General features: G+C 40.3%; 1 protein-coding gene across 2 annotated transcripts in view; it reads left to right on the forward strand.

The window, feature by feature from the left end:
* Positions 1–24314, forward strand: part of DOCK4 (dedicator of cytokinesis 4) — a 480752-nt gene that overhangs the window by 390120 nt on the left and 66318 nt on the right. For both annotated transcript variants that reach the window (XM_068276501.1, XM_068276502.1), the window contains 8 exons: positions 1693–1753; positions 8502–8595; positions 11357–11505; positions 13508–13594; positions 14158–14262; positions 16264–16405; positions 18046–18212; positions 23628–23714. In XM_068276501.1, coding sequence (XP_068132602.1) covers positions 1693–1753; positions 8502–8595; positions 11357–11505; positions 13508–13594; positions 14158–14262; positions 16264–16405; positions 18046–18212; positions 23628–23714 — 892 coding nt within the window. The remainder of the gene's footprint in view (positions 1–1692; positions 1754–8501; positions 8596–11356; positions 11506–13507; positions 13595–14157; positions 14263–16263; positions 16406–18045; positions 18213–23627; positions 23715–24314) is intronic.

Here is a 24314-nt window from a genome sequence, read left to right on the forward strand (position 1 = left end):
GCAGCCACCGCCGCATGTCAATGCGCATGTGTGCACACCCACCAGCCGCACGCACCCGATTTAAGTGAGAAAGCAGATCACTGATACCCTGTTCAGTGCTCAGTTGCATTGCAGAATAATTCTGCATGACAACTCGCTGCATGAAGGTTTGTCACTAGAGTCAGGAAAATACAGCATTTGGTATATTAGACCTTTTTTTTGCTAATTCATCAATAATTTCATGGTGCGGTAGACGTTTAGTAATTTACCTAAATAAGTTGCTTCAATTAACAAAAACAGCAGAAGAGTGTGGAGCTGACCTCTGTGTTGTTACGTGCTGTTCTGTGCAGTGACAGCATTGAAATAGTAAGAGGCATTCCGACATCCCTTTAGAATGTACATGCTTGTTATACTGCCTCTGCTCACTCTGAATCTGTCTATTAGTCTTTCTTAACATTTTATTTAATTGCCACAGCTTAGATGAAAGCCAAGAGACATTACACATATGCCATGCTTAGGTGATTTCCACACTTGCTTCTCTATATCTTTAAACAGGAACCTAAAAGGTTAAACATCTGAAGGGGGGCAGGGGAAACCTCTTTTGTTCCGTTCTCTCTGCTCAGCTGCCTGGGGGGTAGAAAAGCTTGTTCTGCCTGAGAAGCTATCACAGCCTATCAAAGGGAGTAGCAGGAGAGAGAGGCTGTTCCTATTGGCTCTCTGCTCCTATCAGTCATGGGGATATTCACATGCAAGGCATTCAAAGCTGGTTTTCGACAGATGAGTTGCCGGTAATTGAGGAACCTGTTCCTGGGCTTTACCGCATTCTCTGATCTTCATGAATTGACATTTGCTGATATGTGTTGGAGGTGTTTACCGCACAAGTCAGTAATTTACCTCACTGCTCTGTAATTTCAGCTTGCCATGTGGTAAAAGCCTTGATGAATTGCCATTTTACTAAATGCTCCGTAAACTCAGCTGTTTTCAGCATTACCGAATGCGGTAATGCTTGAGGAATTGATGCCTCTGTCCAGTCTCCATTGCAGTTCACACATTATAACTTGTGCGTTATGCAAATGACCACTGTGAATCCAGTCTGTTAAGCATAATCCGCCCACACATCTTATGGGACTTTGTAGAGAGAGAGTGAGTTAGGGAAAGTTAGAGACACAAGCATACATTGGTTTATATTGTACAGATTATAAGTTATGGATAAATATTTTTTAGTGATGGACAGCTTTGTGGTTCTACGATCTATTCTGGGAAACAAAGTAAGAAATTATAGTTGAATGATTGCTCAGAGGACAATTTGGGGTTTATTATGTATAATGACATGTTCAGCTATACTTTAAGACTTAAAGGACCCCACCCCTCACCCACCTGCACAGATTTATTTTTTAAATCTAGTAGTATATTTTAGTGTTTTTGCAGACTGCATATTTTTCATATTACTCATATAACTCTTCGAGTCCTAGAAAAGATGGGGACATTTTGAGCACATGCAGGTGGTACTTTGTTTATTGCTATTTTTAGTGAGCATTTACTGATTGAGAAGTTGCAATGTTCTTAAGTTTAATGTATAACATTACAGTTTCCATTTGTGATTTTACTAATAGCCAAGATGTAAGCCACTAGCCTTGATGTCCATCTTGTGAGAGCATTCTAAGCTATAAAATTAAACATTCATGACCTTAACTTTTTTTTTTTTATCTCCAGGGACTGTATGAAGATTGGGGAAGTAGATGGAAAGAAGATTGGGTGCACCGTTAGTCTATTGGTAAGACACCTATCGGAAGTTGTCTTTTTGTTTCTGCTCAGTAATATATTGATAGAATTGTTTCTCACTTGCTACTAAACATGCTTTGTAATGCTGTTAAACATAGTGCCTGCAATAAAAAAAAAAATCTATTTGAAACCGAATGATTCAAAATAGCTCAAACCTATCTAAGTTGTCCTTATAGCTTAGGTAATTACTTGTGGGCAGAGAATTCAAAGGTTGGCAGTCCTTAATATGCATACAGTTTATTTCTGCATCCCAGGCTCTGCAGAAAGGTTAAAATGTGAACTTGTCTAAGATAATGAGATGCAGTTTCAGCCGTCGTGGTGGCAACAGCGGGACCTGACATCTGATCGAGGCTTGTTATATATTTAGCTGTCAGGCAGCGTTTACCATTGGACCTCTGGGGCCTTATTTGAAGCCACTATTCAGTGTGCTGTCACTAAAAGAGCACTATGTAACAGTTATAAAACTGCCCATTTTCTGTTAGCAAGTATATAGATGGTTTATACTCTGAACATGTTTTTATGTTGATTATTTTTAGCCATGTCCTTTGGTAAATAGCAATCACATATACTGAATTTATCATGGAGTGGTATGCAGAGTGCAGCTTCGAGAAAACTGTACCTTTTACTGATGTGATTATAGTAATTTGAGAGCTGGTTCTTTTGCTTTACTGTACGGTAGTGTTTGACAAAAGAAAAACCACAAGTGGATATTTCCATTTGCAGTTTACTGGCAAGGCCATATGATGCTATCACACAACGTGGCTTATATTTTGCACATTGTTTTTAAAATACATAAAAACAGCCTTCAAATCATGACACAGTTGTAATGGACAATACATTAACATTCACCCATTATACTCTACTCAGCAGTTTGTAGTTAGACTGTGGTAGTCAGTAATGTTAGACTGTATTTCTTTCAATAATACGGTTGCTTTTCAGAAGTCACCAACAATATGCTGTTTAACCACTTGAGGACCGCGGGCTTTACCCCCCTTAAGGACCAGACCCTTTTTTTCCCATTCAGACCACTGCAGCTTTCAAGGTTTATTGCTCGCTCATACAACCTACCACCTAAATGAATTTTGGCTCCTTTTCTTGTCACTAATAAAGCTTTCTTTTGATGCCATTTGATTGCTGCTGCGATTTTTACTTTTTATTATATTCATCAAAAAAGATATGAATTTTGTCAAAAAAAAGATTTTTTTTAACTCTCTGTGCTGACAAATAAAGTAAAATTTCTGTATACATGCAGCACGAAAAATGTGGACAAACATGTTTTTAATAAAAAAAAAACCCATTCAGCCTATATTGATTGGTTTGGGTAAAAGTTATAGCGTTTACAAACTATGGTGCAAAAAGTGAATTTTCCCATTTTGAAGCATATATGACTTTTCTGACCACCTGTCATGTTTCATGAGGGGCTAGAATTCCAGGATAGTATAAATACCCCCCAAATGACCCCATTTTGGAAAGAAGACATCCCAAAGTATTCACTGAGAGGCATGGCGAGTTCATAGAAGATTTTATTTTTTGTCACAAGTTAGCGGAAAATGACGCTTTGTGACAAAAAAGAAAAAAAAAAGTTTCAATTTCTGCTAACTTGCGACAAAAAAAAAAATGAAATCTGCCACTGACTCACTATGCTCCTCTCTGAATACCTTGAAGTGTCTACTTTCCAAAATGGGGTCATTTGTGGGGTGTGTCTACTGTCCTGGCATTTTGGGGGGTGCCTAATCGTAAGCACCCCTATAAAGCCTAAAGGTGCTCATTGGACTTTGGGCCCCTTAGCGCAGTTAGGCTGCAAAAAAGTGCCACACATGTGGTATTGCTGTACTCAGAAGAAGTAGTATAATGTGTTTTGTGGTGTATTTTTACAAATACCTATGCTGGGTGGGAGATATATCTCTGTAAATGACAATTGTTTTTTTTTTTTTACACACAATTGTCCATTTACAGAGAGATTTCTGCCACTCAGCATGGGTATGTGTAAAAATACACCCCAAAACACATTATACTACTTCTCCTGAGTACGGCGATACCACGTGTGGCACTTTTTTGCACCCTAACTGCGCTAAGGGGCCCAAAGTCCAATGAGTACCTTTAGGATTTCACAGGTCATTTTTGTTTCAAGACTACTCCTCACGGTTTAGGGCCCCTAAAATGCCAGGGCAGTTTAGGAACCCCACTAATGACCCCATTTTAGAAAGAAGACACCCCAAGGTATTCTGTTAGGAGTATGGTGAGTTCATAGAAGATTTTATTTTTTGTCACAAGTTAGCGGAAATTGATTTTAATTGTTTTTTTTCACAAAGTGTCATTTTCCGCTAACTTGTGACAAAAAATAAAATCTTCTATGAACTCGTCATACACCTAACAGAATACCTTGGGGTGTCTTTTTTCCTAAAATGTGGTCGCTTGTGGGGTTCCTATACCGCCCTGGCATTTTACGGGCCCAAAACCGTGAGTAGTCTGGAAACCAAAATTTCTCAAAATGACTGTTCAGGGGTATAAGCATCTGCAAATTTTGATGACAGGTGGTCTATGAGGGGGCGAATTTTGTGGAACCGGTCATAAGCAGGGTGGCCTTTTAGATGACAGGTTGTATTGGGCCTGATCTGATGGATAGGAGTGCTAGGGGGGTGACAGGAGGTGATTGATGGGTGTCTCAGGGGGTGGTTAGAGGGGAAAATAGATGCAATCAATGCACTGGGGAGGTGATCGGAAGGGGGTCTGAGGGGGATCTGAGGGTTTGGCCGAGTGATCAGGAGCCCACACGGGGCAAATTAGGGCCTGATCTGATGGTAGGTGTGCTAGGGAGTGACAGGAGGTGATTGATGGGTGTCTCAAGGTGTGATTAGAGGGGGGAATAGATGCAAGCAATGCACTGGTGAGGTGATCAGGGCTGGGGTCTGAGGGCGTTCTGAGGGTGTGGGCAAGTGATTGAGTGCCCTAGGGGCAGATAGGGGTCTAATCTGATGGGTAACAGTGACAGGGGGTGATTGATGGGTAATTAGTGGGTGTTTAGGGTAGAGAACAGATGTAAACAATGCACTTGGGAGGTGATCTGACGTCGGATCTGCGGGCGATCTATTGGTGTGGGTGGGTGATCAGATTGCCCGCAAGGGGCAGGTTAGGGGCTGATCGATGGGTGGCAGTGACAGGGGGTGATTGATGGGTGATTGACAGGTGATCAGTGGGTTATTACAGGGGGGATAGAGGCATACAGTACACGGGTGGGGGGGTCTGGGGAGAATCTGAGGGGTGGGAGGGTGATCAGGAGGGAGCAGGGGGCAGTTTAGGGAATAAATAGTGTCGACATATAGTGACAGGGAGTGATTGATGGGTGATTGGGTGCAAACAGGGGTCTGGGGGGTGGGCAGGGGGGGGGGGGGTCTGAGGGGTGCTGTGGGCGATCAGGGGCAGGGGGGGGGGAAATCAGTGTGCTTGGGTGCAGACTGGGGTGGCTGCAGCCTGCCCTGGTGGTCCCTCGGACACTGGGTCCACCAGGGCAGGAGGCAGAATGTATAATAGGCTTTGTATACATTACAAAGCCTATTATACACATTGATCGGCGGAATTCTGTATTCCTCCGCCCGCCGGTGCTGCTAAGTGGCCGGCGAGCTGGAGGCTAAATCCCCGGCCATCGATCCCCGGCGGAGGATAGTGTCACGGATGACGCGATCGCTCTGCCCATGCCCATACAAGAACCGCCGCCTCTGTGCATGCGGCGGTCCTTGTGGGATCCACTTTCCGGCCGCGCCTGTGCAGTGGGCGGTCGGTAAGTGGTTAATTAAGGCTGACCTACCTTCCTTGGGACAACACAACACATATAGTGGAACTCACATTATTCTATTAGGAAAGGTGTGGCATTTTCTATTAGGAGAGATATGAGGGCCATTGCTGATGCTTTTTGAAGATGCTACTGCTGTGGCTTCCATGCCAATCATTTTGTTTTGATGATTTTAGGCCTCGTTCACACTGCACGCGTTTCCAGACGCGTTTTGGAAACGCCCGCAGGAGGCCGACACGCACGACATCAGACAGTGCATAGAGTGCACTGTCTGATGTTCACAATGCATGCGTTCCGGACCTGTGCTGTCCGGGAACGCATGCTGCACGCATTTTTGCAAAAACGCGCGGCTGTCCCATTCATTTTTCAGTGATGGGAACAGCCACGCAACGCATACAAACGCGGATAGCATGCGTTTGCATGCGTTGTGTTCCGCACGCATGGCTGTCCGCGTTTGTAATGTGAACGGGGCCTTACAGTTAAACATTTGGATAAAGGAGTTTAGAGCAGAGTTTTCCAACCCTGTCTTCAAAGCCCACCAACAGTGCATGTTTTGCAGAAAACCAAAAACATGCATAGGTGAGTTAATCAGTGTCTGAGCAGAGCTGATGAACTACCTCTGGATTTCCACAAAACATGCACTGTTGATGGGCCTTGAGGACAGGGTTGGGGAACTTTGGTATAGAGCATCACTGTTTACCTGCTTATAAACTGTGCCAAAAGTATGTTACTAGGACTCTACACTGACTAGAAGAGTATTGGTATTATCCTAAGTTAAGAGGGTTGGGTCAGGTATACATAGTTAAATTTGGCCAGTTTAGTATTAGGACAATATTAACTGTTATTATTATTGTTATTTAAAAGTATCTGCTTATGTTAGAGGTTTGGGATAATGTGGAGCCCTACTATAGCCAATTATAACAATGCACAGAAGGACTAGTGATGGCTAACTTAGCACTGCCCTGCAAAGCACACCAACCCCATGCCCAATTTTCCATGCGTGGTTGGATTTGCAGCTTTCTCCCTTTATTAGGCAAGTGACTTTGCTTCAAGGCTATGACAGCTGCACCACTGTCTAGTTCTGCTCTGCAAGTCCTAATTTCCATTATGTAGCATGAGGTTGTGCACATATGCTCTGCCTAGTATTGGTGAATGGCTTCTAAAACTGACAGAACTAGATAGCAGTGCTGCAGTCCTAGCTCAGAAAAAAGATTGAATCCTGTGAGGTGGAATAGACTGTAATCCTTGCTACTGGCAGAAAATAGTAGCAATAAGTATGACAGCGCACTGCTGAGCTGGTTAGCCAGATAGTAGTGGAGTTGTTAAATTTAGTGATGTGAAGCTTGGTGGAGGCAGCACTAAGACATATTTGTTACACCCCAATATCATTCACCCAGTTAATATACTCTGATATTCTGGTGCTAAAAAATTAGAATGCTTTGACCCATATGCAATTAACTTTTTCTCCTGAGTTATCTCCTAGGAGATAACTTTCATTTTCACTTTAAAAAAACTTTTAAGCAATTTACAATTGAAAAAGTACCCCAAAGTTGGTGGAAGAGTACTATCAAAATTATTTTGAGTATTTTCTTGCTTGCTGGTGGTTTAAAAGGCATTTTATGACAAGGTATGAAAATATCACCTAGGAGAAAACCCAGGAGAAAACATGAATTGCATATGGGCCTTTATCTTTTGGACACATTCCCACTTTTTCAGATGTAATGCTAGAAAAGCATGGAAGTCAGAAAACAATATAAACAAATGTAGTTAGCACATCACTTTAATATGGTTTTACTACACAAAGCTAGTATATAGAAGAAGCAACAGTTTAATGGTAAGACTTTGTGCTCGGCTTACACAGCTACACCTTTATTTTCAAAAAATACACCTTTATTTCCAAATAAAATATTGTCACAATACATTGTGATAGGGACATAATTCAAACAGTGTAAAAACCAGGACAAATAAACAATGTAGGTTTTAATTACAGTAGCAAGTATTAGTTTAAAACTATAATGGCTGAAAACTGAGGAATAATGATTTTTTTTCTTGATATTCCCATTAAAATGCATTTAGAATAAGATAATTCTTAGCAAAATGTACCACCCAAAGAAAGACAAATTGGTTGCGAAAAAAACAAGATAGATTGATCATTTTGTTGTGATACGTAGTGATAAAGTTATTGGCGAGTGAATGGGAGGCATGCTGAAATGGGAAAATGGCTCTGGTCCATAGGGGGACAAACCCCTTAGTGGTTAGCTAGTTAATATTACTAGAAATTGCAAAGAGCACATTATAAAATGAAGATTGGGCCTTTGTGCACTTTATTTTTCTGTATAAATGTTAGTATGCAATTTCTCATTCATTTTCTCAAGTGAAAGCATGTCCTGGCCCATATGCAATTAACTTTTTTTTTTAATACATTTTCTCTTGGATTATATTTTCACACCTTGTCAATTAAATTCCTTTAAAGCCTCCAGCAAGCTAGAAAAAACTCTAGTACTTTTTACCTACTTTTTTGTCCTTTTTCAAAAGTTATGTTAAAGGGAAGATAAAAAATTATCTTTTAAGAGAATACTCTGGAGAGAAAGTTAATTGAATAAGGGCCCATGTGCTTTGTACAGATACTTTTCCCATTGCATGCACATTGAATGGTGTGCTTTTGAAACCTCACTATTGCCACAATTGTCCATTTCTATTCAGCACCATTCATAGTAAAAAAAGAGCTGTGAAAAGTTACACAAAAATGTGTACAAAAAATACACAGCTATGCAGGTTCTCTTCTGTTTTTAGTTTTTTTGAATGTGTAAAGGTGGCACAAAGCTTTAAGGAAGTGGAAGGAAGTTGTATTTATGTTGTTTATCTGAACTGTAATCTGTTATGTCAGAAATAGCATTGATAGATACATGTTTACAATTATATTTCTACAAATATGTTTTGTTTTTTACAGAATTTTTATAAAACAGAGTTGAACAAAGAAGAAATGTATATACGGTATATTCACAAACTATATGACTTGCACATGAAAGCACAGAATTACACAGGTAACCCTGCTTCCTACATCTTTTTAAACTATTGAACTCGTTAAAGGACAACTCTTAAAGTGATCCAGAGCCGAAGCTCGGGATCAAAATGGCATACATACCTTAAGAGAGGGAAACCTCAGGATCCTACTGAAGTTTCCCTCGCTGATCAATGCCTCCTGTTGTAGAGCGTGGCCCCTCTACAGTAGTGCAGTAGCATCACAGGCCCACCCGCGCATGCGCAGTACCATGGAGCCCGTGGCTCCGGCTTACTGTGCATGCGCGGGCGGACTGAGTCAGCTATAGCGCGGCCACCCTGAAGCATGAAGAGCTGCGCTGCCCCATTAGGATTACCAACAATGCATTGTCGCTAATCTTCTGGGGGACCACGCTTAGCGACGGGGACAACACAGCAGGGAGGGAAACCTCAATAGGATCCTGAGTTTTCCTTCTCTTTAGGTAAGTATCTTATGTTGTGTACACGAGCTTCGGCTCAGGTACTCTTTAAGAAGTATTTTTAATGTTTCTAGTAAAGTGAAAGCAGACACCAAAATAACGATTTTCGTATAAAGTTTCATCGAAGTATAAGTTTATGGAAGGATATACTAGTTCTATATTTTCCTTATTTTTCTAGTTCTGTAGATTATCATTAATTGGTTAAATATTTGTTGGTTAAAGTGTTCCGTAAGGCTACATGTATATGACCTTAAGAGCACCACACTTATATTTACTTTAATATCCTGGACATTAAAATGGGTCTGTTTTTGCTGCTATATCAGCTTGTGTTTTTCTGGAAAAGCTTTCCAATAGTTTATGAATCCTTGTTACAGGTATTTTCTAGATTCAGACTGTGAAGGTTTGTTTCATGTACTAATGCTGGCTGGTGAAAACTGACGTAGGTGGAGTTCCAAATTCAGTTCCAAGTTCAGGTCTGGGCTTTGTGCAGATCAACCACATTTTTTCACACCAGACTCTGTAAACCATTTCTTTATGGACTTTAGTCTGTTCAAAGCAGCAGAATGCTTAAAGGGACTCCAAGCACCTCTCATGGGCATGCCTTTAAGACAGACGACTTCCAACAGTTGTGCTATGACCCCTAGTCTGGAGGAGCCTCTTGCAATGGCCATGCGTGTCACTTCCTCTTCCTGCTTCATTTAGTGATGCACTTTTCTAACAGAGAAGATAGGGGTGACCTGGAAGTTATAACATAGCCAAGATGGCAGCTGCTGCAGCTGTTTGGTGTAGAATGGCGATTTAAGCATCAAATAAAAGAGGAGAGTACAAGCTACAGAATGGTATGCATCTTTAAGTATTTTGCAGTACTGGTCGGAGTCTTAAAGGCATGCCCATGAGAGGTGCTCGGAGTCCCTTTAACAAGTAGCAGCATGATGGCGTAGTGGTTAGTGCTCTCGCCTTGCAGTGCTTGGTCCCTGGTTCGTATCACAGCCAAGGCACTGACTGCACGGAGTTTGTATACTCTCCCCGTGTCTTCGTGGGTTTCCCTGGGCACTCTGGTTTCCTCCCACCTCCCAAAAACATACAGATAAATTAACTGGCTCCTCCTAAAATTGGCCCTAGACTATGATACATACACTACACGATACATACATAGATATATGACAATGGCAGGGATTAGATTGTGAGTCCCTCTGAGGGACAGTTAAAGAGAATCTGTATTGTTAAAATCGCACAAAAGTAAACATAACAGTGCGTTAGGGGACATCTCCTATTACCCTCTGTCACAATTTCGCCGCTCCTCGCTGCATTAAAAGTGGTTAAAAACAGTTTTAAAAAGTTTGTTTATAAACAAACAAAATGGCCACCAAAACAGGAAGTAGGTTGATGTACAGTATGTCCACACATAGAAAATACATCCATACACAAGCAGGCTGTATACACCCTTCCTTTTGAATCTCAAGAGATCATTTGTGTGTTTATTTCCTCCTGCAGTTCTCATGCACTGAAGTTTCAGGCTGCTCGTTTCTTCCTGGAAACAGCTTTGCCTTTGTCTGTAATTCCTCAGTATGTGAAAGCCCAGCCAACTCAGAGGACGATTTATCCAGCTTGTAAAAGATATGAGAAGAGAGAAGCTGCCCTAATCTAAATAATACACCTGGAAGGGGGAGTTCATAGCAGAACCACAACAATGAAGAACTTGGCAGCCTTCCAGACACAGGCCGACAAGTCTGACAGGGGAAAGATACATTGATTTATTACAGAGACTGTGATAGTAGAAAGTGCTGCAGAAAGCCAGAACACATTAGAATAGCTTTTGGAACTTGTAGGATGATAAAAAACAGGATGCAATTTTTGTTACGGAGTCTCTTTAAGTGACAAGACAATATATTCTGTACAGCGCTGCAGAAGATGTCAGCGCTATATAAATACTAAATAATAATAACAAGTATCGTTTTGCAAATATATGGTAGTTGAATTGTTGCTGGTAGATCCTTCCACTTAAATATACCATAAATTGTGGTTGAACAGAGCAAGTCTAGCAAGGTAGTTATTTGACAGATTCCTGTGCTGTAAGGTGTCATTCTATGTCATGTTCTAGATTACTGTACTCTGTAACAGGACTCTTTTTAATGCACATATTTATCAAACTGTATGGTGTTGCTTCTGCTTGAATCGAACAGGCATGGTAGAAATGGCAATTAAAGGGTGTAGCAAAGATGGCACAACACCTTAATTAGAAGGGTTAATATTTGTCTATGGGGATATTTAGTGTATGCACTTTTCATAGTCCTTTTATTTATCTGTTTGTTTTTGATTTCTACAGAGGCTGCCTATACCCTTCTCCTTTATGATGAGTTATTGGAATGGTCTGATCGCCCACTTAGAGAGTTCCTCAGCTACCCAATGCAGACAGAATGGCAAAGAAAAGAGTATCTCCATATGACAATTATTCAGAATTTTGACCGTGGAAAAGTAAGGAAAAAAAATAATTGTTTTCTTACTTACTTTTACTTACAATACTATTAATACTTGCTGATTATTACAGTACTATTAATATTTGCTGATTATCACTCATCCAGATGCAGTTGGGAAGATCTCTAGCTATATATTTATATTGGCAAGGAGAACGCCAGCGCATACCACTAGAGTTGGGCCGAACCTCCGATTTTAGGTTCGCGAACCGGGTTCGCGAACTTCCGCGGAAGGTTCGGTTCGCGTTAAAGTTCGTGAACCGCAATAGACTTCAATGGGGATGCGAACTTTGAAAAAAAAAAATTTATGCTGGCCACAAAAGTGATGGAAAAGATGTTTCAAGGGGTCTAACACCTGGAGGGGGGCATGGCGGAGTGGGATACACGCCAAAAGTCCCCGGGAAAAATCTGGATTTGATGCAAAGCAGCGTTTTAAGGGCAGAAATCATATTGAATGCTAAATGACAGGCCTAAAGTGCTTTAAAACATCTTGCATGTGTATACATCAATCAGGTAGTGTAATTAAGGTACTGCTTCACACTGACACACCAAACTGTTCACTGAACAGAACAGGTATGCAGTGGTGGGTTCACAGAACAGGTATGCAGTGGTGGGTTCACAGAACAGGTATGCAGTGGTGGGTTCACATAACAGGTATGCAGTGGTGGGTTCACAGAACAGGTATGCAGTGGTGGGTTCACTGAATAGGTATGCAGTGGTGGGTTCACTGAACAGGTATGCAGTGAGGGGTTCACTGAAAGGTATGCAGTGGTGGGTTCACTGAACAGGTATGCAGTGGTGGGTTCACTGAACAGGTATGCAGTGGTGGGTTCACTGAACAGGTATGCAGTGGTGGGTTCACAGTACAGGTATGCAGTGGTGGGTTCACAGAACAGGTATGCAGCCAGGGACAAGCTAAGCCTAACTAATCTTTCCCTATGAGAGAGTGTGCAGCAGCTCGCCCTACTCTCACTAATGCAGGCACACGAGTGACCGTAATGGTCGCCGCTGCCTGCCTTTTAGTAGGGGGGAGTGGCTCCAGGGGCTAGTGTAGCCTAATTGGCTACACTGGGCCTGCTGACTGTGATGTAGAGGGTCAAAGTTGACCCTCATGGTGCATTATGGGGCGAACCGAACTTCCGCAAAAGTTCGCCTGCGGGACGCGAACCACGGAAGTTCGCATGGAACCGTTCGCAGGCGAACCGTTCGGCCCAACTCTACATACCACTAAGGCTGCATCTGAAATGACCACCAGCTCAGTGTGTAGCACCTATATAGACTTTCTGCACACTTCGCATTCAATTCAGATGCAAATCATATGCAAATCTGCTACTACTTATCATGCAAACAGGAAACTCAGGAGGAGGGGCTGGGAGCAGCTAACCTGACAGTTACATAGTTACATAGTTAGTTATATTGGATTATTTTCAACATAGGGTTTAAATAAATTGCACATCATAAATTGTGTTCATTTAGATTTTAATTAGAGTCCCTACATATTTGGAAATCCAGTTATAAAAGAAAAAAAGAATAGAAAAAAATAGAGAATTACAGTACATTACCTACATTTTAATAATCAATAGTATAATGATTGGACAGGATTGTTATCTAATTGCTCTTTGGAGCTGAAATTGATGTTTTTCCCTTACTCTTGGTCTCCTACAGTTTCTGAGGATGATGGTGTTGTTTACACCAAGTAATGAGGACATTTAAAATATTGATATTCAGCATTTTAAGTGCACTCTTGTAGGACTGGATTTGCAGTCTGGTTGAAATTATTTTCTACTCTGCTAAACTGAAAGTGTGCTGCATATTATATGTAGTTTATGTTAATACTGATTTTATTATACATGAAAAGCCTCATTCTGGAGTAGCTGTCAAAGGTTGGATTTTCTCAAGCTTTGCAGATTTATGAGAGCACATGAAGCCTTATATACGCCTATGATATCCACACATGGGTGACCAGATTTATATGTCATGTTTTCTCTTCTATTTGTGGACAGTGTTGGGAAAATGGAATAATACTGTGCAGGAAGCTTGCTGAGCAATATGAAAACTACTATGACTACAGGAATCTCAGCAAGATGAGGGTAAAGTGACAACAATATTTAATTCTATTTTTATAATTGTGACATTATACGTAAGTTTTGTAGTACAGCTAGAGGGAGTAAAGTATGAACTCGGCTCTATACACCATGCATCAGGACTGAACTTCTGAAGCTGCTTAACCCATTCTGTTTAGTTTAATTATTACTGTTAAATTCCACAAAAATTATATTTGTCTAATTTAAAATTCATTCTGTTTGATTTTTTTTTATTAAAATTTTAGCTCTTTGCAATTCCTGTTTACACTTTGTGTTACTAAGATCAGTACTGTATGCACTTTTTGTAAGCAAGTTGTGGATTGGGGTGACTTATCAGAGCAATAATTTTCCATTATGTTCTTTTTTTTTTTTTAATTTAAAATATGCAACCCTAATAATGACATTTTGTCTTTGATCGTGTTGTTTTTGGTGAGTGTTTATATTTTAATAAAGTTCAAATGTTATTTTTAGACTGTTTTTCCCAGGTCTTAGAACAAAATGTTATTTTTATCTAAAATAGCTCTGTATAATCAAACCTCTTTATATCCCACTATCTCTCTTTTCTCAAGATGATGGAAGCTTCTTTGTATGATAAAATAATGGACCAGCAGCGCTTGGAGCCAGAGTTTTTCCGTGTTGGGTTTTATGGGAAAAAATTCCCATTTTTCTTACGGGTGAGTAGAAAGAGCTTTTCTCATTTGCTAACTGAAAATTAATGTTGTTTTTGTTAATTACAGTTTTGCTGCCTGCTGCAATCGCTTCCATAAAAACCATTTGCGCATTATAATTTTTATTTACTACCACAAAAGTTAAAAAATACGAATTTCAGATTTTATTCAACAGCCTCACATTTTGCCAGGTTCTGTTTAAAGTGGTCCTGAACTCTTGCACAGGACAGAAGGAAAATATAGAGAAATGTACCCTGTATGTATTTAGAGAATTTAGCCTGTTTAATTCCCCCTCCTCTGTGCTCCAAGCATGACTGCCATGGCAGAGATGGCAGATAAGCTCATTTGAAAGCACAGGCGGTTAACAATATGTCTGCTTCCATGAATCAGGAAGTAGAAACAGTGCAGATTTATTTTAGCATTTGTATCAGCTGTAACAAAGCAATTTTTTTTGTAAAAATGTTATTATGCTGTTGTGTAACTTTTAGAGTAGAGAGGACGTTCTGAGTTCAGTTCCGCTTTTAAGTAGGAATCTGAGCACTGTGACTGTTACTTTAAGGACTTCTTTGTCAACCAAAATGTTGCGTTTCAGTATTGGTATAGCATATACTCTGTAAGAACCACTTGAAGCTTTGACATACTCTGACAAGTTTAAGTACCAACTAAGTCCAACCTACGTAATCACAGTATGGGTACTGTGTTTTAAAAATCTTGGATCTAGACTATTAGTCCTATGACAATATAACGGACAAATTGTGATATGAGATAAACAGCTATAGATTCCCTGAGCTATCCTATTATCTCAATTTTTAATTAACATACATTATTAATGTATTTTTCAGTGCTGTATGCTATGTTGGCAAATGTTTAATAGCAAACAATTGCCATGATGAGGCGATAATCTCTATTTAAAAATATAAAAATGGATCTCCTTGAATGATTGAAATCTGAACATACATAAGCTAACTCCTGAAGAACTAAAAGCTAACAGTTCTTTGCTGACTTTAGTTAATAACTTTTTGTATATCATGTATGTGACTGCGACTCACATCTGTAAGCAAACTCAGCATAACAGGCAATCTCTTGTTCACTATGGAACCCTGTGGCCCTCTGGATAAAGCTCCTTCCTCTATGAGCAAGTGCACTGGGTTGAGAAATGCCATGTCACTGACCCAGAATGTAAACCCTGCCTCTATTCCAAGGAGGAAAGCTGCTGAATTGAACACGGGTCATATGACTGCTATTTTTCACATTTGATAAAGGAAGTTGCTGAACTTTTTAATGTAGAAGTATTATGCGATTTCATTTTCATTGGCTCCTGACCTTGTGATTGCTGTGAGCCAATCACAGCAATCACTGCTCTTAAAAGGACACTGATGGCTTGGATCTTAAATAGTCCAGAGCTGTTGGGTCTGCAACTGGTTAAGGTGGGCTTTGTATATTCTGAGTTTCATTATTTTTTGGAGATCTACTGCAAAGCCTACTGACTGAATGTACACTGGTTATGAAGGCTGAAACATCTGCAGTCATGAAAGGAATAAGAACAACATGTTTGCCAAATATTAAGACATATTTGTTGTAAGTCCATGTTTGAGAATTTATGATAAAAGTTTTTTTTAAGTGAGGTGAAAGTAGTGGGCACTGAACTGTTTATTATGTTAGTTGTACTTTCTTGCTAGACAGTCTCAATTGTTCTGGTGGTTAGAGACAGAGAGAAATATATTTTAGCTAGCAAGGCATTTCACAAAATGCATTTCAGCTGTTTGTTTTGTTTTGGTCTTTGGTCTAAAAGAACATTTTATTCTGATTCACTGTTATGAAAGCTAAATGGCAAATCACTACCTTAGAGTTATTTAAAGCTTTGTTATAGTTTGATATTAGTTTAATTTACTAAATAATGGACAATGATGCAGTTTTATTTGCATGTAATTACACAATTTTTATCCACAGAATTTGTTATAATTGCTGTATTGGTTTAAGGGCTAAAAATGTGTTTCTTCTGATCAGAACAAAGAGTTTGTTTGTCGGGGTCATGACTACGAGAGACTGGAGGCCTTCCAGCAGCGCATGCTTACGGAATTCCCACATGCTATTGCAATGCAGCATGCCAACCAGCCTGATGAGACGATATTCCAGGCAGAAGCACAATGTATCCTTTCTACAGTGAGGCTTTGGTACATTGCAAGTCACCCTCTTCTATTCAGTCTTGTTCTAGGACAGATTATTAAATGCTTTCCTGGATGACTATGTTTCTACCTAAGTCTTTGGTGAAATATTTAAACAAAATATGTCAGCTTGAACTTGACTTGGGGGCAGGTGCTGAGCTCTGTTCTCTGTTACACAAATAGAAAATGAAAAACATATTATATATACAGTCAAATCTGTCACCTGTATTTGCTGCAGTTTTTGTGCCTTAATGTGTGGAAATGATACAACAAATGTATACAGTTTTCTAACTAGCCATAATGTTTGAGCCACATTTGCATTGCACAGCATTTTTCCAGATCTAGCATGTTCTATTGTGCTGCATTTTGATGTTGTGTTTATAATGGCGGATGTGATTATAGGTGCATTGTGTTCACATTTGCAATATGTTTCATGTACATAAGCTGTAATACAGCCATGCAGACTCTGTTGTCATCATCATCGAACCGTCATTTAGTAGGTGTTTGTTAATACTTGTAACTTTTACACCAATGCTTTGCATTTGGCTATCCATCATACTGGATTTTCTTAGTCAGTTGCTGTTGTATATTTCTAAAGAGTGAGGGCCAGCCCATGAAGCAGGCTGAATTGGCACCATGGTAGTTAGTGGTAGGAGTCATGTGGTTTTCACCATTATGCTACAAATGGTGCTGGCACTGTGCATTTTGTCAAAGGTGCTGGGATTTGGCACCAGGATTGTGGACAATGTATGGTATCGGTAAAGGTTTGGCACACATTAAGGGCTTCAGTTAGAAGTTAAAGGAAACCAGAGACGAGATAATATATGTTTTATACATACCTGGGACTTCCTCCAGCCCCATCCGCATGGATCTCTCCAATGCCGCCATCCTCAGCCTTCTCCAGCTCCGGTATCGGGTCCCGTAACTTCGGCCAGTCTGCCCAATAGAAGTGCGTCCTCTACATATCTCTCAAGCGGCTGCATGAGAGCGATCCGTGCAGATGGGGCTGGAGGAAGCCCCAGGTATGTATAAATCTTTTATATTATCTTGTCTCTGGTACACTTTAAGGCAGAGGGAGGTTAGACATAAATTTTGGGGTTTGGAGGTTAGGGAACAGGAAGGGGTTAACATTATTTTGGTTAGGTGTCCGAAAGGGGTTAACCATTGGGGACAGGAAGAGGTTACATTTAGATGTTGGGAAGAGGTTCATATTAATAGGGAGGTTAGAACTAGAATTAGGAAGTTGTTAATGTGTGGAGGTGAGGGCTAGGATTAGGTGTCAAGAGGGAGGATTAGCTTTAAAAGGACTACTTGAGATTAGGCGATCAAGGGAGTAGAGTCGAACCTCAATGAAGATGGTGCTGTACTGCAAAGGCACAAGAGCTCTGCAACATCCTGAATCTACTAGTGCCTAATCCACATGCACACAGTGTTGCATATCCAGATGTCTATAAACCCATATGCTGTCCATATATGCATGTCCATATTCTGGTCTCTGAAAATGGATGTTGGAATGTTCTTTGCAGATACAAGAAGAGGATAATGTCTGTACCTGTTTTCAGTTCTTATTTAATATTTTCATAGTTTCAGTATTTCCTGTGTTTCCCTTAATACTGGTGTGTAGATTTACAGATTTATGCAGTCACACCAATCCCTGAGAGCCAAGAGGTGCTTCAGAGAGAGGGAATTCCTGATAACATCAAAAGCTTTTACAAAGTCAACCATATCTGGAGGTTCCGGTATGATAGACCTTTTCATAAAGGCACAAAGGATAAGGAGAATGAATTCAAGGTAGGTACATAGTTCCTTCTATGGTAGTAGAAGACATGAGTAGAAGCATTGCCTTGTGGACACTGCGGTTTTTCAGCGGTACACAGAGTGCAGAGGAGGTCACATCTCCCTCTTAACACATTTCCTATTTCTGCTATTTAACACAACTGAATAGTGTGTTTGGAGAAATGACTACTTTGCATTTGAATATTCCCAGCACAGAGAGGCAGAGAGCTTTCAATTACATATAGACGTTTATCATCCGGATAAAAATGGGGATGTGAATCCCTTGAAAAGACTTTTGTCCTCTGGGGATTTTTTCAGAGCTAAAGATAGGTTCCTAAATGACAGGATCCCTGCACAGAGCTGTGTATACAGCCTAATGTAAGACGTGGCTTCAAGTGAAACAATGCAGGTTTTATTTTCAAGCATACACATCCTTTCACTTGGAGAGATTTACAGGAAAGAAAACACTGTCTCTTATTACTGAACACTGACCATCCAATTAAAAGTGTGAATGGTCAGGTTTCATGTTCCTTACAATAAATATGTGACTACCCACTAAGGATTCATAATACACAAACCATTTATATTTTCTCTGGTTTAGCCTCACATTTTAATGCATATGATTGTGAGTAGGGATGGTCAATGATATGCAAAATGTTCTGAGTTTATACACCTTTTTATGCAAATATATGCAGCTTGAAAATTAACCAATACAGTTAAACCTGGGTTTAAAGTGATTGGTCTAATTTCAAACTGCATATATTTGCATACATTTCCATCAACTCAGGAAAAAAATGCATGTCATTGATCATCCCTAATTGTAAGTGTTTATTAATTACTAATATACAAAATTGTATGCATTGCATGCCCATAGTTTTTTCAGTAAAGATATTTACAATACCTGGCTGCTGTCCAGTGCAGCTCCATTTCCTTTTGAGATGACATTGCAATTTTATTAGTGAGGCATCTGTCTAAACTCCTCCCCATCTATTCACCACCCACATGTCAAAGGCAGGAGCTGGGAGGAGGGAGCCAGCAGCCAGTCTATTTCTCTGTGCATGGACCACCTGAACTTTCCCCTTCGTTTAAAAGATTTAAAGTGCATCACAATTCTCTCTAAGGGATAGAAACAATCAATTTAAATTATCTTCGCGCATTTCATATTTTTTTGGACAACTCTCATTACGCAGACACAAGTGCCCCACTGTGTTACTGTGTTTCCTAATCTCTTTTCTGAGCCATTTCATATGCTTCACTGCAAAAGTTGTTCTGCATTGGTTTCAGCTGCTACTGAGGTGAGACTATTACTCCATGTATTGTTTATACATCCCTTTATCACCAGGATCTGACTGGTCCTACTTCCTTGTGAAGTGATTGTTTCACTATAGTTAGAGGACACCTGAAATACGAGAGATATGGAGGCTGCCGTATTTATTTCCTTTTAAGCTATAGCAATGGCCTGGGGTCCTGCTGATATTCCATGCATCAGTAATGTATGAATCACACACTTGAAACAAGAATGTGGCTAATCCGGTCAAACTTTAAACAGCTGATCTGCATGCTTGCTCAGGGCCTGCGACTAAAAGTATTATAAGTAGAGTACCCGCAGGACAGCCAGGCAATTTGCATTGTTTAGAAGGAAATACATTTTCCATCCTCCATATCCCTCTCACATCAATTCTCCTTTAAAGGATGTGTAATGAATGTTACCTCCTGCTTTGTGCAGAATAAAGGTAACCACACATGGCTCAGGTGTAGCCTGATTATACAGTCAATTTCAAATCTGCCTGACTGAAAAAGCAATGTGTTAATAAGTCACCACATTTCAGCATTTAATCTCAATCAGAATTCTGATGAAGCCTAGTTTATCATAAATCTGCTGAATTATGTCTGCTTTTAATTATTCTTCCAACTACAAAACTGTTCAAAATCAGAAGTTAATTCACTAAGAGGCAGTGAACAGAGTTCTGATATATTGGATCAAAGCGATCAAATCTACTGGAAAAATTGACCTATTGTATATAGGGTTACCTTTATGAACTAGTGACACAAATGGATGAGAAATCAAGGAAATCGTTTGTGCAAAGCTGTGTACTGTTGCCATGGTTTGCTGCAAAATTGTTAAAAAGAATACAGCAGCTGCATACTGACACCAAAATATGACGTTCAGTTACTAAATGGCTTGTGTAGTGAAGGCAGCTGTGAATTAGATTGTTGTACTATAAACGTAGTTCCCTTTTAAAGTGGGGGAAATTTACAGGGAAATATCCAGAAGATTGTTTATAAATACCTGAACCTGCAGTTTATTCGTGCCGGGTTCTGGATTACTCTGCAAGCACTGAATCTACAAAAGAAGACTGTCCAATTTAAACACTTATGGTCAGCTTCAGCAGATTGCATGTGTTTTTAGCCATTTCCTGTTCTCTAGGAATGGCCATGCTCAAGAAAGAGCAATGGTCCATTTTGTTTGTTTGTTTGACCACATTTGCATGTCTTTGATGCATTCACTTTTCAGATAAAAAAAAAAAATAAGACCTATCCATCAGGTTGTGCTTTGCACGTGCCTGTGGTAGGATTAAAACTGTGATACATTTTCAGAATCGTGCTAGTGAAATGTAATTATCGGTAGTGTATATGGGTTGGTTGTTAAATGGTGTTTGTCATTTGCCTCATGTGGAAGCACTTGTTTTCAATGCAGTAGAATGCAGTGAGTTAAGCCACACAGCTGTTGTTTACATGGTTCATTCACTAGTAATGAAAAGTAACCGGTCATCAATCTCATCCTTAATTAGCAGTAGAGTTGTGTGGGCTTGCCGTTGTGTTCAGCGCCCATGTTTCCATAAGAGTCCTGTGCAATACCGCAATAGAGGTATTGCACAGGAGCAAGAGGCTTGCGTTATGTGCAGCCCCCAAGTTTTTATAAGGGCCCGGTTGAGTGCTGCAATTCACCTGACCCCCATTAGCAATACAGTTGTGTGGGCTGACTGTTGTGTTCAGGGCCCAAGTTTCCATAAGAGTCCTGTCCAATGCCACATTAAACCTGCAATGGAGTTGTGTGGGCTTGTGGAAAAAGGTTGTTTCCATGAGTCGTGTCCAATTCCGCAATATACATGTTTCACATTAGCAATAGGGTTGTGTGGGCTTGCCGTTATGTTCAGTGCCAAAGTTTCCATAAGAGCCGTATTCAATTCCACAATAGACCTGTTTTCCATTTTCAATAGGGTTGTGTGGGCCTGTCATTATGTTCAGCACCCAACTTTCCATAAGAGTCCTGTACAATGCCGCAATTCACCTGACCGACATTAGCAGTACAGGTGTGTAGGTATGCTGTTATGTTCAGTACCCACGTTTCCATAAGATTCCTGCCCAATGTGACAATAGACCTGTCCCCCATTAGCAATAGAGTTGAGAGGTCTTGTGGAAAACTTTGGTTTCCATAAGATTCCTGTCCAATTCAGCAATAAACCTGTCCCCATTAGCAATATAGTTGCGTGGGCTTGACTTTATGTTCAGCGCTCAAGGTGAAGGCTTACTGAACAGGAAGAGCGGAGGTTTGAACCCTGGTCCCCTGTGTCAGAGGCAGAGCCCTTAACCAGTACACAATCCAGCCACTACCACTAAATTAAACAAAACACACATACTTTCCATATGCAGCTTCCCCCCCCCCCCCCCATGTATAACATCCTATATAGCAGTAGATCAAAAAAAGAGGGTAGCAGAGCGAGTGCACACCAATGCCTAGAAACTTCACAAATCCCCTATAAACAACGGTGCAACCTCCAGATGAAAGCAGCTTATTTGCATAACAACAAGGAGAGAAAAAAAAGGGGGTATCCAGGAGCAACTCGCCATACATCACTTCAATAAAACTTCAAGAGGTAGTATAGTAGGTGCAGAGGTAGGCCGACGATAGTTTCACCCCTCTCGTTTCTCGAGAAAGCCCTCATAGAGGGGCGAAACGATCGTCGGCCTACCTCCGTCCTCCGCACCTATTATACTACCTCTTGACTGATAAGTATTGCTGCATGAATGCCTTTTACCCCTGATGTTTTTTATTGGAAGAAATATATTAAAGCATGAAGTTTTATTAAAGTGATGTATGGCGAGTTGCTCCTGGATACCCCCTTTTTTTCTCTCCTTGTTGTTATGCTATATAGCAGTAGAGATGGCCCGAACTGTTTGCCGGCTAAAAGTATTCTGTGAACTTCCGCTGTTTGCATTTGCGGCAAACAGCAAAGATTTGGCATGTTCGACTCTCCCCCTATACATCATCATTGAGCTAAACTTTGACCCCATACTTCATAGTTAGCAGACACATGGCAGCCAATCAGCTAGCACCCCCTCCTGGACCCCCGCACCCCTACTAAAACCCTAGGGATTAAAACCAGACTTTGCATCAACTCAGTAATTTTTGGTGGGACTTTTGGCATGGACCCCCTTCCGGCATGTCACAGTCCAGGTGTTAGACCCCTTGAAACAGCTTTTCCATCACTTTTGTGGCCAGAAACAGTCTTTGTAGGTTTTAAAATTCGCCTGCCCATTGAAGTCTATGGCGGTTCACAAGATTCGCCTGTTTGCGATCCCAAAATTTGATGTTCGCGACATCGCTATATAGCAGCACCTTTCTTTCCTGTACAGCTCATTTGTGCAACAGCACTTCTCTTCCATTTGCTGCTTCCAAACTACTTAATCCCTTTTTCACTTGCAGCCTCCTCTTCCATGGGTAGTAGCCAACCATTTGCCTGGGTGGCATTTCCAGAATCCAGCCCTGCAAAAGTGTTCATGCCTAAATTTGGCAATGATGGAAGCAGTGACATGGCTGCTGCCCTCCTCTTCTTTTTGTCCTCTGCTAGCAGAAAAGTGAGATGCAATGCATCTTAGATAAATGAAACCAAACATCTTTCCTCTCTGCAACATTATATGGGAGAAGGCATCGCTGCCATGGACTCAGATTGTGGTTATTTATGCTTTCCTATTTACACATGATGTAATGAACTGTAAGATACCTTCCAGTTCCTGGAATTAGGCATTGATGATAAATTATTATTATTATTTAGTATTTATTTAGCACCAACATCTTCTGCTGCGCAGTACAGACTATATAGTTTTGAAATGTAATTGTCCCTCAAAGGGTCTCACAATCTAATCCTTACCATAGTCATATGTCCATCATAGTTTAGGGCCAATTAAGTTGTATGTTTTTGGGGTGTGTGGGAGGAAATGGGAGTACTTAGATCAAACCCACTCAGAATGGAGAATATACAAACTCTGTGCAGATAGTGGCTGGGATTTGAACCAGGGATCCAGCACTGCAAGGTGAGATTGCTATCCACCATGCTACCCTGCATCAGTTATCTGTGATCATTTAGATCTACATCTGTTACTTGTTGATGATGGTTTACCTTTAACATTTTTTATTTTGCTTTTTAGAGTCTGTGGGTAGAACGAACAGCCTTAACATTGGTGCAGAGTTTGCCTGGTATATCACGATGGTTTGAAGTTGAAAAACGTGAAGTTGTGAGTACACCTGCCACCTTGTGGCTTCTTATCTGTCAATTTTGTAATCACACTTTGTCATAGATACATGCTGTTTTTTCACCTATGAATATAATTAATAATAATCATGTGAATACAAAAAAAACAAAAAAAAACCTTGGGGTATAAGCATACTTCAGTTGTTGTTCAAGAAAATAGTTTTTTTGGGCAGTTTCATTAGACTTTTCATTAGACCCAAATGTTCGAAAGTTTTGTTTGAAGCTGTTAGGGCTGTTTCACACTATAGCCGTTTGTTTGCAGTTTGTGTTTTTGTAACAATGCATAGCACAGATATCAGTGGAAACATGCAGCGCTTTGTACCTTTTAGCATGCTGCATTTTGTTTTTTTATTTTCTCTGTGCTGAATTTCTGGGCAAAAATGCATGTTTCATAGCTTTAAAAAGGAAAAATGCAAATGAAGAAAACAAAGAAACATGTCTGTGCGAAAGAAAACTTAATACAAGTTCCCACACATTTCCACAAGGGCAAATAAGATGTAGTTTGATCCACCTTTTGCGCAATTTTCGATTTTTCAATTTTACTTGGTAGCGCACCCAGGCTATGCATATACATAGGTTAGGA

The sequence above is a fragment of the Hyperolius riggenbachi genome, chromosome 3, assembly GCF_040937935.1.
Source record: "Hyperolius riggenbachi isolate aHypRig1 chromosome 3, aHypRig1.pri, whole genome shotgun sequence".
Classification (NCBI taxonomy): domain Eukaryota; kingdom Metazoa; phylum Chordata; class Amphibia; order Anura; family Hyperoliidae; genus Hyperolius; species Hyperolius riggenbachi.